Raw genomic sequence first — 18,985 nt, 5'->3', positions numbered from 1 at the left:
CATTGTTTGACAGGACTTATTACCATATTTGATCATTGCAATAAGATTACCGTTTGCAGTTAATTCTTAGCAGTCAAAAGATTGTGTTTTAACGGTGCGTTTGGTATCTTGTTTTTGGTCTTTTAATTTACAACTTGTGATGTTAAATATGTGGTAATTCTTAAATTTTTCATGTGGGTAATGAGGATTCTCAAATAATATTTTGGTACTTCTCCATTTTACTAACAACTTAATGTCATTTAATATGAAAAAAGGTGTAAAACATATTTTTTGTATATTTGAATTTTTCCATTTATTTCTAACGCACAAATTATTGTGTTTGATATGTACAATGTTGTACTTTTTGTTTTAATATCTTAAAGGAAATATCAATGCCTCAAAAGACATTGAGACTTGGAAATGGAATGATGACAAGAAATCATGATTAAGTTCTCAATTGGCCTTGTTATCAATGGAGAAGGAAATATTGCTGGTCAAAGTTCTCTATGGTGAAAGTAGTATAAAAGAGATGAAGAAAATAACAAGCCAACTTAAGTTAATAAACTTGATACGAAATTAATATTTGAATTTGGATATGTGTGTATTTATTGATAATGTGTATATGCATTATGCAAACTCTTCAATTTCATGGGTGTCAAGATCTAACACTTAGTAACTTACTTAGATTAATAGTCCAATGAATCATATATGTATAAATACATGCAAGTCCAATGAATCATATATGTATAAATACATCCAAAAGTGATTACATCTTCTACCTTTCATATAATGAGATTAATATATGTTAATCCAATATTATCATTGAGAATTCAACCATTCGAACCTGGTCATCATAATACAATAACATCATAATGATTTAAGTCGTTGTACTATAATGATTTGTTCGAGTGATTGAATTTTCAATGATGATGTTGGATGAAGGTGAAATATCAATCCCATAGATATTTAAACAATCTGTTGGTGCAAAAGCGCAGTTGAATAAATCTACACTTATATGATTCCTCAGACTATTTGTGTTAAGTTGTTAAGTGTTAGATGTTGCACCCATGGAGTTAAAAAAAACATGCATATACATAAAAATAAAAATCATCAAATAATTATACATACACACACTAAAATATTCCAGTGTAGTTTAAGTCATTATAATTATATATTCAAATATTAACTACATATTATGTTTATTAATTTGTAATTGGCCAATTATTTTCTTCATCCCTAGGATACTCCTTCCACAGTGAAGAAGTTGACCATCAATATTTCCTTCTCCGTTGATAACAAGGTGGCCATTTATTGTTGAGAACTGGATCCATAATTTTTGTTATCATCTTTCTATTTCCATGTCTCAATATCTTTCGGGGCACTGATATTTCCTTTAAGCTATTAACTCAAAAAGTACAAACTTAATGTTGTACCTTTGAAACACAATAATTTGGTCCAATTCAAATATAATACTAAAAAAATGTTTTAACACTTTTTTATATATTAAATGCATTAAGGTTTTAGTAAATGTTAAATTTTGTAGGCATTAATTTATTGATTAATGTAAAACATTAAACATGTTATTTTTCAATAGAGCAATTGACTATTGTAAAAATGTCATCTATATAAGTTATATTGTACATTCCTTAATTCTAGCAGTTACAGATTTGCATGGAGTTTGGAACGACAAATGTTGCAACATGAATATTTTTCGTTACACTTCTTTATATACATGCAAGCCAATCTCGAGCCAGCAATATTATGGTGTTTTGGTGGTGAATTTGGTAGCCTATGACTTTCACAGTGATTGCCACTTCTAATCTTGAACAAACAATAATTTGTTTATTTTGTACCATTCAAGCATTCTAGGAAATTTATAGTATCGATTTATAATTTGAGTGTCAAACATTTTCTTTAATATCTCATGCTTTGTTAGCGTAGTTTTTTTTTTTTGGTATCAGATCATAATTAAGTTATTATCTATATTATTTAAAGTGTTTAGCCAAAATTACTTGTGTGGTACCTTAAATTAATTTTAAGTAAAAGTTAGTCATTTGTATTTTTACCTATATTAGTCATTTAACCTACACAACATTAACAGGGATTAATTTTTTTATTGAACTTCCGTCGAACTTCGTTAAAAAATGTCGATTGAGGTTGTTTTATACTAATGAATCGAACAGAAGAGTATAAAACTACTCGCTCAACATGTCTAAATTTATAACTATAAGTTATTCACTATAGACTGAAATTTTAATCTTGCTAAACAAATTCAATATTTACTTGCTTCAATTTATGATAGCATTGGTTGAGTTTAAACGTTAATTTTGTTAATTTGTGAGTTTATTAGATGTGCATGTCATAGTGCAGATTCATGCACAGAAGTTATAGGTATAACCTGTAACTCTTTGAACTATAACAGTCATTCCTTTAAAAGTTGGTTTTTTTACTTTGAAGTCAGCTTTAACTTTAACTATGATGTTTAATGGTAATCGAGAATGGTTTATTAATAACATTGTGCGTTAACTTGATTGTACCTTAATGAACAAAGGACAGAATAAACAAAGCCATGAAACTTGTCTCATTTGATTTAGAGTTCTTTCGGATGAATCTTTTTTAAAGGAACTAACTTACAGAAATTGTTAAAAAATAAAAAATAAAATAAAAAACTATTCATATTAAATGTTAGCTCAGTTGGTATGGACAATGCATAAAATATGCAAGGTCTGAGGTTCGAACCCCAGCCACCACCAAAAAAAAAATTAAACAGAGAGTATATTAAGGACAATAGCATTAAATAATTCAAAATTAACTATCTTTTGTTTACAACAAAGACCAAGGTTTGAAAAATGTTTTTGTTTATAATTTATAATAGTGACTAGATGGAGTATATTCTTTTTCATGTTATGCACATTTTCATGTCATAACTGGTTAGCTTCATACTCGATACAACTCCAAAATTTGCGCTTAAAATTTTATTTTCATCTATATATAAAAATTATTACACAACCACCAAAATTGAATATAGAATTACAACAACATGGTGATATACAAGACAAGGCAAGCATGCATACCCCCAACTAATTTAACAAGAAAATGGATATCAGAGGCCATTGACGAGGAAATGAGCTTGTTGAATAACAGCTCCATCCACTATGTTTTCCCCAATTGTCCCATGAATGTGTGGTAAGTGTTTGACTTTCTAATGAAGAAGGTAACATCAAAAGTGTGGTAGTAATACAAAGATCTAAATGTATTAACATCTATGGAGAGGAGCCGGGTATAAGTCAGGTGTTCGATAGTGTATATCATCGTTATGCGGCAATGGTCCATCCTGCATTGGTGAAAATGTAAGTACCAGAATGTTTGAAGGAAAAAGATGAGCATAGTTGCAAAGGAGTTATGCAGTAGGGGTGAAAGTACCTCTTCGATGTCTACTTGGAATGGCTTCACAAAGTCGTCAAACATTACTGGAGACAGTTGTTTCATTTTTTCTTCAACCTCCTGTCGAAACATAGCTTTCATAAGAGAAAAGGATGGAAAAAAAAAGTGATATAATAAGGCCAAAAGCATCAAACTATAACTGAAGGGAAAAATAGGCTTTGATTTGGTCATAAGTTTGATTATAGGCACTCCCTTTTTCATAACTAGATTTAAATTTACACCTGAGGTAAAGTAGGAATATGCATAATTATCAAGCCTCCATTGAACATCTTACAAAACAATTCTTCATTTGAAACCCTTTCGGGTAGTTTAGTGTTTTTTTGGTGGTGGCCGGGGTTTGAACACCGGACCTTGCATATATTATGCATTGTCCCTACCAACTGAGCTAAGCTCACGAGGATGGGTAGTTTAGTGTTTAACATAAAGGAAACATAGCGTACCAATCCAGTTATTCTTGACTTCTCCAATAGTTCTCTTGCAACCATGTCTAGGATGTGCTTATTATCCCTCAAAGCATTCATCGCAAGTTCTTCGGTCTCTTCAATGTACTGTCACGGTATATCAAAAGCTTCAAACCATTGTTTATGTAATTAAGAAATAATTGAAGTATGGGGATCACATAAGTGTTCCCTTTGCATGCATGATAATTTGTGTCAACATCTGAATAACCAACACCATTTGCATAGAGCATGAGGCTTTATTAGATTCAAGAATGAAGAATTTGAAAAAGAGTAAATAGAAATAGAGTAAATAAATATTACCCTTGTCAACTCCCGTGTATAGAGCTCAGATAACTCCACTGACATCTTTGTAGGAACTACTTGAGGATCATCCCACTAATCATGATTGTAAAATAAAATCAAACGTTAATTTGAGTTCACAGAACAAAGAGTGGTAAACACGGAACAGATTTCTGTTTCAAAGAAGGATTTACTCTATATTTTATCAAGTCAACATCTGAAGCATCTGGTTGATCAGCTAAGCCAACCCTTTTAGTTAAACCTATTAACCCCAACTTTTTATTTTGAGGGCTGATTACCATCTCCCGAGCAATCTGAAATTAAATTTAAGAGAAAGAAGTGAACTGATTAAACCATCTTACGTGTATTACAAATGCATTTACATACCATGATTAAATTTAATTTGATACATTTTCAACATTAATCGATTACTTGTTGGTTCATATGCTAAATCGATAAATCACAAGTTGCCACCGGTAAAATTGTAGCGCAAGCTGGGTCTTAGGGTGAGAGAGGAAGATGGGAAAAGATGTGCAAATGTCTTAAGGAGCCATAGTGTTTACCTTTGTTATCTTTTCGAGATCATCCCTTCCTCCATCAGTAATATTCTCGCCAAATATAACATGTTCAGCACATCGACCGCCATGAGCCACTACCATTTGCATCTTCAAGTAACCAAAAGTTGTATAACCTTGGTCTACCATATCTTCTCGAGGATTGAAAACAGTTATTGCAGTTTCCTGCTTAATTCGAACAGAAGTTCATACAAAGCCATGAAAACAGTAATCAAATACCGTCACATTGTGTATTGCTATGACCAGATATCAAATCATACCTTACCACCGGGCAGGAGCTGTGAAAATGCATGCAAATCAAACCTAGGAAACAAGTGAGCAAGCACAATATGACCGGCTTCATGTACAGCAAGCAGTCTCTTTTTTTCAAAAGATACCTATAGCACAGCAAAATAAATCAATACATAATTTTTCACTATGTCAAGTCCACAGTCAAAATAACTAACAAAGATAGACATACTCTTTCTTCACACTTCTTCTGCTCATCCTCAGTGATAAGGACACCCATACCCTCAAGCAGTTGTTTATCTAATACATCAGTAATGTCTTGCTGGAATATTTTTGGATGCCCATTTCTCACCTGAAACCAACAACTTTGTATGATTTGTAATATAAAGGAAACATAAACGCTATAATTTTAATTTCATGTTTCGTCGTAGATTACTTCCAAATTAACAATTTCAAAATGTTTTCGTTGCCAAAATGAATGTAAGATACTGAAAGTGTTGTGCAAAGATTTCTAGTCACGCAGATGAGATGACATATACATACATAACTACCATGTAATTGAAATTCCCAACTGTAATTTTAAAATTATTCAGAAGATGTATATTTTTTCATTTATAACATTAAGTAATCCTGAGAAACGTCTTAGTTAAAAGAAATTAAGAAAGAGTGCAAGGGTGGAAATAAATTGTGAAGTGAAGATATAAGAGAGCAGTTTTATGCAAAATATATGTTATTGGTCAAAAAAAAGTGTACTGGAAATTATAGCAGCAGCTCAATGAAGAAAAGAAAAGAAGTTTTTGCATGCTGGTTCCAACTCAAGATAAAATACAGGGTGAATCATCAACTCACAATGCTGTTGCCAGCAAAGAATATTTACCAACAAGGTCACCTTGTTGTACCATAACAAAAAGATCATTGGAAAAAGACAAAACAGCAATAAAAGAAGGTTAAATATATTAATTGAAGACATGTATATGTTTTTTATTCCTAAAAATAATGCTTTTTGTTAGAATAATTAATCAAGTACTTAGTGGAGATATTGAAAAGTTGTGACTATTTAGTTTTAACTCCACTAGTCATTGTATTGATTGTGTTGATTAATCTTCCTTAGTAATTAGGGGTTAACTAGGAGACTCCTACCTATATAAATGTACATTCTCACAACATAATATGATATAATAAACATATTTTCAGTTCTAATACTTTTTTCCAAGTTCTCTCCATTTATATTTTTATTTTCATTATTAACATTTAAAAAGTGTGTCCATGGTCCCTCACTGTGGACTAAAAGTATATCATTTTTGTATTTGCATTTATTAAAACTAAGAATGAACAAAATTCAAATAGAATACTGGTAAAATTTATATTGCAGCATAAACCTACCGACATTATTGCTGCTTCATTGACAAGGTTTCTTATATCTGCACCAGAGAATCCAACTGTACGGAAGACAAGCTGTTCAGGGGCAGAGAAAGAGGAGTCAGGAAAAAAAGATCAGGTACTGTTGTTTGTTACTATTGTATGGATTATTCGTGTATGGTCACAAAAGCAAATAAATATAAATCTCATGGGCACACTGCCCAAATATTAATTCTACCAAATTGCTTAAAGGTCAGTTTATTGAATATTAATTCTTATAAATCTCTTAGGCACACTCACAAAATATTCGATAGAAAGCACTGCATGTGATATCCAGAAACTTATAAGAAACTAAACTTTCTACTGTATATACTACACTATTGCTCAACTCAAACATCTTTTAACAGCCCTTTTTATTTTATTTTTATTTTGAATGGAGATACCTACCTTAAGCATGCTTACCTTGTAATATTTCTCATAAAGTACGTAACCTAACTCGAATTTATACTTAATTTCCTTTTAATTAACTAGTCTATTTTTATGGACTTTGTTGAACATAAATCTCGATCTTCATATTATAGGATTATTGTATAGGCAATATTGTATCGTATCACATCATGTGGAATTGTTAAAGAGCCCCACATCGGTTGAGAGATGGCCTGAATATTGTTTATAAGTGGGGGCAATCCTCACCTCACAAGCCGGTTTTGTGAGGTTGTGTTAGGCCCAACCACCATTTCTAAGAGGAATAATATCTCCTATATTTTTTTTTTTTATTTATTGCCTTGAGTCTATATAAAAACCAACTCTGTTGTGTAGTTGAGACAATTGGTTTCGCAATGTTATGCCTCTATTGTCTTTTATACAACAAACTTAAGTAATTAAGTACTCCTCTAAATGATGATGTGTTTATTTAGAAAAGATAAGAAATCAGCTGAGCTCAATTCAGAGAGGAAGAGAGATAGCGGTGAACCAAATATACAGATAACACATATACCTTTGAGAAATTCACATCCTCTGCAAATTGCATTCCAGAACTATGAACACCAAAAATTTTGATTCTTTGTTCTGCATCAGGCAAACCAATGTATAGACGACGATCGATTCGTCCAGGTCGAACAAAGTCAAGATCTAACTCATCTGCTCTATTTGTGGCACAGATAAATATGACCGCTTGTCTGAGGGATACACGGTCAATACCAGTTTTTTCCTTCCTAAAGACAAGTACAAAAGTCATTAACAAGAAGATATAATCAAGATGCAAAATTGTTCTTAAAATGGATCTTCGTACAAAATGATAAGACGAAAATAAAGGAAATTAAGATGGCATCACATATAATGGCAACAGCTATGAGAAGTATGTAATACCATAGGCAAAAAAACCAAATAGGGTGTAACAACATCTACAAGGATTAAATCTTCATGATATTATAAAATACCAATTCAATTTTCCAGACTTAACAAGGAAAACAAAATGAACTTTTTTAGAAAACAAAATGAACCTAACTAAAAGAAAAATGGTTAGAAATCTCATTCAAGGCGCCATCACATGCGAGGAGGTTTTTGAAAATGATGACACTTGAATTTGGTAGTGTGTTTGCAAGCGGTTCAGCAGGCCTCTGAACCTGAAACTTCAATGTAAGGTAGACCAGGAGATTCTCACAGGAAAAAAACAATAGAAGGGGTAGAGAACAAATCGGTAAGTTGTAACAAGGTGGAAACCAAAAAGGAATCACGGTTGCTGAAAAATTGTCATCGGAGAATGGGTCCTCCAGGTAGGCACAGTTTTTACGATTTCCTATGTCAGGTTGAAGATACCATGTTCAATGAGATAAAATAAAGGCATGTGTGTTGCAAGTGTGACTCTCAACTACAAATTAGAGTCTGTTTTATATAGACTTACAGCAATAGCGATTACAAAATAAATATTCGAGATTTGTTCCTATTTACATAATATGATATGACTATATTAAATCCATACAATAATTACAAATTTCAAAACATAGTAATAACTTACTCTCCATCAAGCTGTGTAAGAAGAGCCTCAAAAGTTGCTTTTCTACGTGGATCCTTCCGAGTATGTCTTCCAGCAATGGCATCTATTTCATCCACAAATACAAAACAAGGTGCCTACAGAAAGAAAAAGAAAGAAAAAAAAAAGTATATTTATAATCTATCTTGCTCAAACCAGCACTCATTGAATGAAATGACAAGAGCTTAGAGTGTTAGGCATTATATATGTTGAGGGGAGTTAAGTGTCAAATTCATTTTACTATTGATGCAATATTAAATTACAACTTATATTTAGGGATATTTACAATAGTCAACATTACTATTATCTGTCACAAGGCAAACAGTTAAAAATATGTATTCATATTTTCAAAATTGTAATCAAGGATTTGCAACAAGTTAAAAACATCTAAGTTCCATTTATCTGACAAAAAAAAAAATCGCAACATGAGCATCTCTAACCAAGATTAAGCAAAAACAAAAGAAATGAAAAGGCCATCGTTGTCTTTTGAAATCGCAGTTGTATTAGAAGTGGCAAGTGCTTAGTTTCTTACATTTCTCCTAGCAAGGGAGAACATCTTGTTAATCCTAGCAGCTCCACTCTTTTCACTATCTGTGAACTCAGCGCCAGAAGCAAAAACAAAAGGCAGTCCACTTTGTTTTGCAAGTGTCCTTGCAAAAAGTGTTTTTCCTGTTCCTGGAGGTCCAGAGAGTAGAACACCCTGCATGTGTTTGGTCATTAAACCACTTCAAAAAATTGTCGACAATGATTGACCATGCAAAGATCAAATATTTTACCCGAACAAACTTCACATCCCTTTCATAGAACTGCATAGGATTTCTCATATAGATCATCAACTCATCAAGCAGATCCCAAACATCACCTCCCAACACAACTTCCTTGGACATAGATTTTGTTTCACCAACATCTCCAACTGGCTGACAAACATGAAAATAAATTAGTAATGGAACATTTATAGAACCAGATACTGAATTTAAATTTGGATTTCGTGCATCAGCCTTTAAAACTTAGGGGGGCAACAGTATTAATACAGAAATTGAAGTAAAAAATGTGTTCCTTGCCAACAGAAAAGAACACTACATTAATACATAAATTGAAGTAAATATGTATCTCTTTCTAATCTTAAACATGTGTTTCTTTTTCCTCTCAAAAAACTCTTATGGACATAAAAACACAGTACATTGATAGTACTTAAAACAATATTTTCATTGGCTAAGATGAACAAACAAGGGACACATTTTATGAAGCAGAAAAAAAACTAAATGCTGTAATTTTGATTTGGGATTTATTCCCTACAGTTTATAAGGTTTCAAAACCTTACCAGAATGAAATTTTCGGCATAAGCCATATCGAAGAGTTGATTATACTTCTTGTAAATAAAACGACTGGAAGTGATGTGCAGAAGGGCCAAAGACTGCTTCATAAGAATTAGAATTAGTATTCCAGGTAAAAATGCAATCGCAACCTTGAAAAAATAATGGATTTGTTGCTTCTGAAGGAGATCTACTTCCACTCCAGAATTCGAAATAATCTCAAAAAGATAAGGATCAAGAGGAATATCAACCTACATAGAAGAATCGTGTTACAACATATTCTTTATAGATTTGATATTTCTAATCTACAGTATCAACTTGTAAGTAACTTACAACATATTCCAATGGGAAGCCTTCTTTCATTGTCACGTATAATCTTTTCATGTCTTCGGTAAAGATAACAGCTTCTACCTGTCCAAAAGAATATATTTCTTAGCAATTGCCTCCTAACCTAACTTGTTGAAAATTTTGTGCATAAGATTTAACTAGTTATAAGGATTCATATGTTTGTTAGAAAACAGGAACATTGTACCTCAACTTTCAAATGTATAGTCAAATTCATTATAATTATTAATTTGACTTAAAATCCTAAGAGTTTACTGTGGCAGAGTTACTTGGTTCGTGCAGCCTATGGTGTCTATTAATTGCATATTGTTGAGCTTGAGCTGTGTAACAGGATTCGGTTATGACAGTATCCGGACATCACCCGCAGATATTGGTGGATACATAGCTAAGAAGTATCAGAATTATTCTTTTTACTTTTTTAAAAAATATTTCACCTGATACATATGAGATACTTCACGGATACAATCGGATATGTATCCTATGAAAGATAAGGGTATAAGATGAGACTAGGTTGGTGGAGTTGTTTCTTGATGAACCAAACTTACAAGTCATGCTTTTTATGAATGATGGTAATGGGGACAAGAGACTGAATCAGTTAGAAATATACAAGATTTGTTTTGAGTTTTTTTTTTTTTTTTTTTTTTTTTGAGGATTGTTTTGAGTTTTTTTAATAATGCTTTTGTTGATATCCTAATGTAGGGATTAAAATATATAATGATTATAGGAAAACTCTACAATTTGTGTTTTGATCACAAGTATTGTTTTTTATAAATTTATGTAAATGAAGAATGATCAATGCATCTTTCTATACAAGTATTTTTAGGCTTAATTGCATGTTTGGTCCCTTATGTTTATTTTATGTTTCATGTTGGTCCCTTATGTTTTAAAAGTTTCAAGTTGGTCTCTTGTGTTTTAAAAGTTTCAAGTTGGTCCCAAACGCTACTTTCATTGGAATAAGTTAGTCCCTCTGTCACTTGGCCATTTGGAGATCTGGGTTGAGAATACGAGTGTTCAAATTTAACATAATTACAAAATCAGTTTTAAAACAATTTTTCTTTTATTTTTATTAAACTCAATATTATATGGCAGAAAGTACAACTTATTTCAAGGTGAGTAACATTTTGAACCAATTTGAAACTTTTAAAACATAAGGGACCATCTTGAAAGTTTTAAAACAAAAGGGACCAGCTTAAAACTTAAAATAAACATAAGAGACCAAACATGCAATTAAGCTTAATTACTATTTATAAAACGTATCTAGGCCATATTGTATCCTAAATTTTCAAAATTCTCATATATATGTGTATCTGTATTGCATCATATCGCACCCACACCCATACTGTATATCCGGACTTTGTTTAAACCTAAGACCACTTTCACTATTGAAACCTTCTTGTTCATTGCCCCCACATATGTACATCTTATGATACTCATTAACTACAGCTCTTATGTAGTTAATTTCTGTAAATATGATATACGATTAGCCCTTGATCCGCTCATGTGCCTAGTATAAATATAACTGGATCCGTACACCATTTCTCTAAAACCTTTTCTGTTTCAAAGACATCCTATCTACCCATGGTAGTGGTGATATAGTGTTTCTTACATGAAGAAAATAATGATTAGTCATATGAATTAATCCTTTCCCAACTCATCAGTTCACCTAAGTATTATAGAGGTTGTATTATATAGTTCAATCCGTGTTTTTCATATACTCAAACTTGAATGAATGTATACCTAAAAGCCTAAGATTTTAATTCATTTTCTTATTACTTTGTACATTTCATATACTCATGCATGGTAACTACCGACCCTCACCACCATTAGACTTGAACTAACTCTAATTGCATGCATACTACTTGGAAACTAAGAGGACCAAATTATACACAATAGCCTATACATACTGTTTGGTCAGATGATATATAAATATTCTTTTAAGGAAAGAGAATATAAAGGGAAATAGAATTATATACACAAACCCACCTCCGAACAATCAAGTTTGTCAAGAAAGTAATTATAAGGAAGTTTAGGACGATATCTCCACCATCTCTTAGCTATCCACAAAGCCCTTGTTCCCTGAGTGGTTCTCGCCTTTTCTACCGCTTCTTTGCGAAGACTATTTTCAACCTCTTTCATGTCAAAATCAACTTCATATTTGGCTAAGGAATTTAATTGCTCAACAAGACGTTCTTTTCCAAGGATTTCCCTCCATTTATGAAGTCTCTCACGCCATGTGCCCTCAGTTTGAACTTCGCCTGCTTTGGAACATGAAAATGTACTTCATTAAGAATTAAAAAAAAATAAATCCAATTCCCAATAGAATTGCTGTATTTATATTATGACCATAACCATCCTAGTGATATGTAAGTAACCTCAGTAAGGAGAAATTTAGAAGGGATACATGCAAATCCTTACAAAGGGAGGACTAGGTCAACCTCAAAGATAAGGTCATTAACGGTACTCCAATCCAAAAGACACAACCTTCGTTATTTTCCAACATCCAGACCCTATCTCACATGGTGGAGTCATCTAAATGGATCAAATGAAGTTAAGGAAGTTCTACATTTTGGTAACCTAAGACAATTGTGCAAATGTAAATTGAAATTGCAGTTCATTCAGGAAAATTGCATTATCAAGTAATATTTTTGACACACCTATAATCATCATGGTTTACAAACTTCCCACGAAACAAGGTTTAATAACCTTTTCTACAGTTATTCCAATTTTAAAATTATGTGGCAAGTCAGCAGTGTTGATTGTATAGTCTCGAAATAAATTTGTTAAATACCGGTTTATGTTTTGTATGTGAAATCAAACTACAAGAAAGACGATGATAGTCCAGTACTTGCTGCATACACTTTTATCGGTATCATCTTATCTTAATACAGAGGACACGAGGAAATAAATTGTTATCAGTAATGAAGCTGTGCAATATTACATCTCAAGTCATGATAGCAAAGATCATGAGACAGTAAAAAAATAAAAAAAAATAAAAAATAACTCAAATAATAATATAAAAAATGAAAGAGTAAAAGTTGTATAAATTAAAGAGAACCTGAGATGGCCAGGTCTTTGGTTAATTCTTTCTTCTCTTCACTGTTTAACCTTTCTTCATCCCCAACAATTTGTTTTACATGTTCATCAGAAGATTCCGGATCATCGTCCGATGCATCTTCTCCAACAAAAGTGGAATCATAAACACGTGTTCCATCAGGTCCTTCAATAAACTTTTTAATTTTCAGGTCTTTGGTTAATTCTTTCTTCTCTTCACTGTTTAACCTTTCTTCATCCCCAACAATTTGTTTTACATGTTCATCAGAAGATTCCGGATCATCGTCAGATGCATCGTCTCCAACAAAAGTGGAATCATAAACACGTGTTCCATCAGGTCCTTCAATAAACTTTTTAATTTTCAGGTCTTTGGTTAATTCTTTCTTCTCTTCACTGTTTAACCTTTCTTCATCCCCAACAATTTGTTTTACATGTTCATCAGAAGATTCCGGATCATCGTCCGATGCATCGTCTCCAACAAAAGTGGAATCATAAACACGTGTTCCATCAGGTCCTTCAATAAACTTTTTAATTTTCAGGCCTTTTGGCATTGTCTTCCTCCACATACCCTTCTTAAATCTACAATTAAATGACGAAAACCTTGGTTAAATGGATACAACACGTTAAATGATTCAGTACATGAAATTGATTTCAATTTAGTATTCAGATAGGTCAGCAATTGTTTGAACAATGGCGAGAAGCTTTTGGGGGTTTTAAGGGCAATGTCAAAATTATACGCAAGAAAATACACAGATAATGATTTATAAGTACTGGCATCATTAATGTTGTAGTGTTTTTTAGGTCATGGAGAAGTTGTGGTCATAGCTTTAAATTAAATTACAGTTGAGGTTACATACTAGATTTTTGGTCAGTGTAATTGTAACTGCTGCAGGCAGCAATAACAATGCCAGTTACTGTCAAAACAGCTTCGAAATTTTTCAAGCTTCTGGCCATGAAATTTTATTTTTGAAATAAAAAATACAGTATTATTTCTACAAGCTGGTGCAGTCGCCGCTAATACATAGTGGATGATTTTTTTTAGGGTATTTGAATCCCCCCACAATTGCGATGTGATGCCATGCCTCAAGTACTATTTTTTTACAGGGAAATATTGTTATAAGTAAATTAGTGGTTATGTTAGCTTCCAGTGTTAGTTTCCAGTGCTGCATTAAATAGCACAGTCCTCAATTTGAAACCATGGGTGTAAATACATCATCGTTCATCGAATGTCAAGGCCAAGATAATGGAACACTCAACATCAAGTATGTCTTGGTCAAATCAACAAGACAGCATGTAGTTCAAAGAGACGAGCTACCCACATTCTCTTTTGAACACTCTCTCTACTATTGTCTTGTTTTAGTAACTAGAACTCTACTGAGTAGGATTTAAGTAGTGAATGAATAATATACATTCAGAAAGGAAAAAAAAAAAGTTTGATAAATGAACTTAATTTCTAAGAGAATTATGACCAACAGTTTGATATGTCAAAAGTGTATATAACATACGAGTGCCAAACGTATTAAAATCATATTTTGAATAAACAAGGATTGACTTACTTTCTGATGTTAGTCGGGGATGGTTCAGGAACTAACGCTTCCATGTAAGCTTCAGTCAACTCTTTCCTCTGGCGGTTTAGGAAAGGTGCTTGAATTGCTACAAATACTCCTCTACAAGCAAATGCCACAACAAATATATACAGAACTAAAGCACCGATTCGCCTAGGTTCCCAGTTGTTGACATTCTGGTATAAGAATAAACTACACTGTTTTAGTTCACATTTAAAAAAAAAAAATACATAATAACAAAAGTAACTGGAGCCAATTATACGAATAAAGCAAGGAATCCACTTCTGCCATGCTGATCCAACAGTTTATATCGCATCGCTTTCAGTCAAAACAAATTTATCAGGACACAAATGGTTCTAGGATAGAAAATACATAAATGCGAACAAAGTCAATTCCATTCATCAAACAAATGCAATGTCATCCTATCGTATCCAATCAGTATGTAAAGAAAAATGAGAGATATCATGGCCCTGTTTGGATAAACGGTTTAGTTAAGCGTTTATAGCATAAGCGTGAATCATATAAGTGCTTATGTATAAGCTACTTCAATAACAAAAGATAAAATCAAATAAAAAATATATATATAAGCGGTAAGCTGTTTTCATAAGCTATCCTAGAGAACTTGTTGAAATAAGCTGAAAACAGCTTATAAACATATCATAAGTTTCTTCCATAAGCTCTCTTAAACAGTCTCGTGAATGCTTATGTCAATAGATAAGCTCAAATAATCTAATCCCACTCATCAAACAAATGCAATGCTATCCTATCATATCCAATCAGTATGTAAAGAAAATGAGAGACATTATGGCCCTGTTTGGATAAATGGTTTAGTTAAGCGTTTAGAGCATAAGCGTGAATCATATAAGTACTTATGTATAAGCTACTTCTATAACAAAAGATAAAATCAAATAAAAGAAAATTGTATAAGCGGTAAGTTGTTTTCATAAGATATCCTACAGAGCTTATTGAAATAAGCCAAAAACATCTTATAAACATATCATAAGTTGCTTCCATAAGCTCTCTTAAACAGTCTCGTGAATGCTTATGTCAATAGATAAGCTCAAAAATCTAATCCCACTCATCAAACAAATGCAATGCTATCCTATCATATCATATCCTGTCAAGTATGTAAAGCGAAGTTGTCACACATTAGAAGTGGAGAATTGCGGGTTCGAACCCGCACCCCAGCATGTCAAGTGTCCCTTACGATTTAAGTTGTACTTACGGAACTATAACTATCATTTTCTAGTTTCACTTATAAATACAAAAACGTCACCTTATTTCCTATTCACATTTTCTTGTTCAATACAACAGATACTGAAAACAAAATTGGTAACTATCGATAAATTAACAGTCCCTAACAAGTAACAAGTATACCAAAACACAAACATCATCCCAATGAAAACTAAACAATCTTAAACAAACCAAACACTAAAGGATCTGTTTGACTTATTTGAGTTTACCTACCGGCATGAGTTTTGTGAGAACTTACGAAAACAGCTTATGACCAATGTCTGGTCATAAGCTGTTTTCATCTTATTTCATAAGTCCTCAAAGATAGCTTATGAAAACAGATTACAGCTTATACAATAACAATTTAACTTCCATTTATCTTTTTCTATATAACTAGCATATACATACGCATTTGTGCTATAAGCTGCAAATAAGTTGCTTATCCAAACACGGCCTAAATTGAATTTAGTAAATTCTATCTCATATCACTATGAATGAAACTAACAACAAAATCTCATTACCTTCCAATTCTCGAACCGGTTCCAATCAACAAACTCATCCAAACTCGGAGTTTTCAACTCACTTCCAACCTTCCTCACACCATCCACAAACTCACCAACCTTCCCAACCCCATCTCCCAAATCAACACCCGTCTCTTTCTTCACCAAATCCCTATATTTCACCAAAAACCGCCTCGAAGCCCGGTCCAACGACTCTGACCAAGATGACCCATCAGCGCCATTTGGGTCTGCTGTAGATGAAGCTCGAAGCTTGAGCTTTCTGCGGTTGTTACTGAAGCCTAGCGTGAAAAAGTTAGGATTTTGAAGAGATGGGGTTAGTGGTGATGATGAAAGAAGAAATGGGTTTGAAGTGTTTGGAAATTTGAGAGCCATTGATGGATTTTTTTTTCTACATGGAGCAGAAGCTTCTTGGTTTCATTTTTGTAGTGAAAGATGATTTTGGAATTTTGGGGTTTATGTTATGTTGAGGATGAAGGGGTTTATCCATCATTTTTTGTTTCATTTGTTTAACTAATTATATAAAAAATAAAAAATAAAAATTTGAAGGATATAAAAAATAATTTTAAAATGTATAAAAATATAAAATGAAAATTATCAACATTAATATATTGTTTCTATTAAATAATGTTTTGAATGATAATATGTATTTTGTTCTTATAAATATATCAACTTTTTTATTCAATCCTTCAAAAAATTTCAATCACTAGTTTTAGTCCCTAAATTTAAATCAACTTATGTGAAACATTTATATTTTTGGGTTAAATATATTTTTTGTCTTTATAAATATAACAAATTTACGGTTTAATCTTTATAAAAAATTCCTTCCACTTTTAGTCCTTCAAAAAATTTCAATCTCCATATTTTGTCCCTACTTTTTTAATTCAATTCATGTGTAGCCTTCTTATTTTTTTAATGAAAATCACTAGGAATGTTTAAAATATTAAAAGGATCTCTCCCAAATATAATTAGAGTATTTTTACCCAAAATGAATTAAATATAATTTTTTTTATCTTTTTTATGTTGGTTCATCAAGAAACAACTTCACCAACATTGTGTCACCTTATATCTTTGGGTCATGTTAATTTGTGCCCTTAGGGCACAAGTTAAGAAACTTAAAAAGGAAATTAAAAATAAATTTTATATTGAAAGTATAACTTTTGCAATTTTTAAGATATTGAATGCACAAGTTCCAAGAAAAACTTTCTACATTTCTCTTCTTAACTTATGCCTCAAGGGCACAAGTTAACATTTTCCTATATCTTTATCTTTCAGAAGATATGTATCTGGTTGTATCCGTGAAGTATTTCATATGCATCAGTTGAAATATTTTTTATGAAGTAAAAAGAATAATTCTCATGCTGCTTAGCTATGTATCCACCAACATATGAGCTTTGATGTCCGACTTCTTTCGTAAAGAATCTTGTTACACAGCTCAAGCTCAACAAGAAAATTGTTTTTCTGACATACAAAACGTCCTAATAACGGGTAAAGATCCTCTCCATTTTTAGCTTTTTCCATTTGTTGCAATTTGGAGGGAGATAGACACAAAAAAATAAGTGGTGGGTCCTATCACTAAGTGGATCCCACCATCATTATTTTTTATGTGTCTATCTCTCTCCAAATTGCAACAAATGGAAAAAGTTACAAATGGAGAAGATCTTGACCCCCCTAATAACACATGGAAATTTCTAAAAAGCCTCCAGCGATAGTTAACTATCGTTCTGCAAACCGGTAACAGTTAACTACTGTTGAGGCCAACGGTAGTTAACTGCCTCTGCGCATGATACGTATTCAAGTCCGAACCCAGCTTCCAGACACTCTATCATCACCCTTTCTCTTAAAAAAAAAAAAAAACTCTACCAAATCATCCCAAATTTTTGGCACTAAATCACAAGTAAGTAATCACTTAGGCTATTATCATAAATTTTAGTTGGTATATATGTTTATATTTTATAATTTTAGTTGTAGTTTAATTTTTAAATTTTGAATTATTTTTTTAATAGGATTATGTTATAGATCTGAAATGATATTAACAGATATCATGAATACTTGTAATAATGGAGTTATATTGTGTAGATCTGAAACATTGACCGATATTTTCGACGTTCATGCACAATTCAACGGCGGAGAACCTCAGAGGTTGAAGATTCGGTGTCTTGGTGTCACGTTAAGAGGTCTTAAGGATCAACTGAATGAATTCAACCAAGGAGTCAACCCCGGAGACACAAGGAGGGTGGAATACGTTTGGTATAAACGTCCAACGCTCGACGAGGGGAGAATATCATTTACTTGGGTGGAATTAACGAACGACGATGACGTGAGGAGCATGTTTTGGGAGCTCAGCAAGTTCCAGTGGATCGATATGCGTGTAACGTTGCTGAGATCAACTGAAGATATTATCAACAGTTTGATTCCTCCAGAAGATCGTGATTAGGTAGGGAATTCACCTTCCAACTACAACAATTATCTTACTCTGAAATGGGGTAATTCAAACTTGTTAAACGGCAGTTCTCAAGCATTCTCCCGGCATTCCTATTGTTGCTTTCAAAAGATTAAATTCTTGTTAGGCTGGTTTTTTTAGATGAAGGTATTGAAGTGTC

General features: G+C 32.5%; 1 protein-coding gene across 4 annotated transcripts; it reads right to left on the bottom strand.

Annotated features, from left to right (window-relative positions):
- Window positions 1-2,939: 2,939 nt before the first annotated feature.
- On the bottom strand, window positions 2,940-16,850 carry FTSH12 (FTSH protease 12). Of its 4 annotated transcripts, none has more exons than XM_085739063.1 (19): window positions 16,386-16,850; window positions 14,623-14,807; window positions 13,071-13,645; window positions 11,999-12,273; window positions 10,004-10,081; window positions 9,679-9,921; window positions 9,134-9,274; window positions 8,890-9,057; window positions 8,343-8,455; window positions 7,323-7,539; window positions 6,350-6,421; window positions 5,199-5,318; window positions 4,999-5,115; window positions 4,727-4,903; window positions 4,358-4,477; window positions 4,185-4,259; window positions 3,864-3,971; window positions 3,403-3,483; window positions 2,940-3,313 (listed from the first exon to the last, which is right to left on the bottom strand). In XM_085739063.1, exons 1-19 carry the CDS (start codon window positions 16,755-16,757, stop codon window positions 3,236-3,238), a joined length of 3,315 nt encoding a protein of 1,104 aa, XP_085595189.1. In that variant the 5' UTR covers window positions 16,758-16,850; the 3' UTR covers window positions 2,940-3,235. The 4 variants fall into 4 exon arrangements, with proteins under 4 accessions (XP_085595189.1, XP_085595191.1, XP_085595190.1 ...); XM_085739065.1 differs by having other exon boundaries at window positions 9,679-9,771; XM_085739064.1 differs by having other exon boundaries at window positions 11,999-12,270.
- Between the last annotated feature and the right edge of the window lie 2,135 nt (window positions 16,851-18,985).

This window comes from Medicago sativa, chromosome 8 (assembly GCF_051527215.1).
Source record: "Medicago sativa cultivar Bolivia chromosome 8, Bolivia_mono, whole genome shotgun sequence".
Taxonomy (NCBI): Eukaryota; Viridiplantae; Streptophyta; class Magnoliopsida; order Fabales; family Fabaceae; genus Medicago; species Medicago sativa.
This window is presented reverse-complemented; position numbering and strand designations above follow the sequence as displayed.

Excerpts from the sequence above, each read along its gene's own strand:
- FTSH12 (XM_085739063.1), bottom strand. The coding sequence starts at position 16,757 with ATGGCTCTCAAATTTCCAAACACTTCAAACCCATTTCTTCTTTCATCA. Across the intron at positions 9,058-9,133 it reads GGGATGTGAAGTTTGTTCGG|GGTGTTCTACTCTCTGGACC; the intron begins GTAAAATATTTG and ends AAACACATGCAG. Across the intron at positions 4,904-4,998 it reads AGCTCCTGCCCGGTGGTAAG|GAAACTGCAATAACTGTTTT; the intron begins GTATGATTTGAT and ends CGAATTAAGCAG.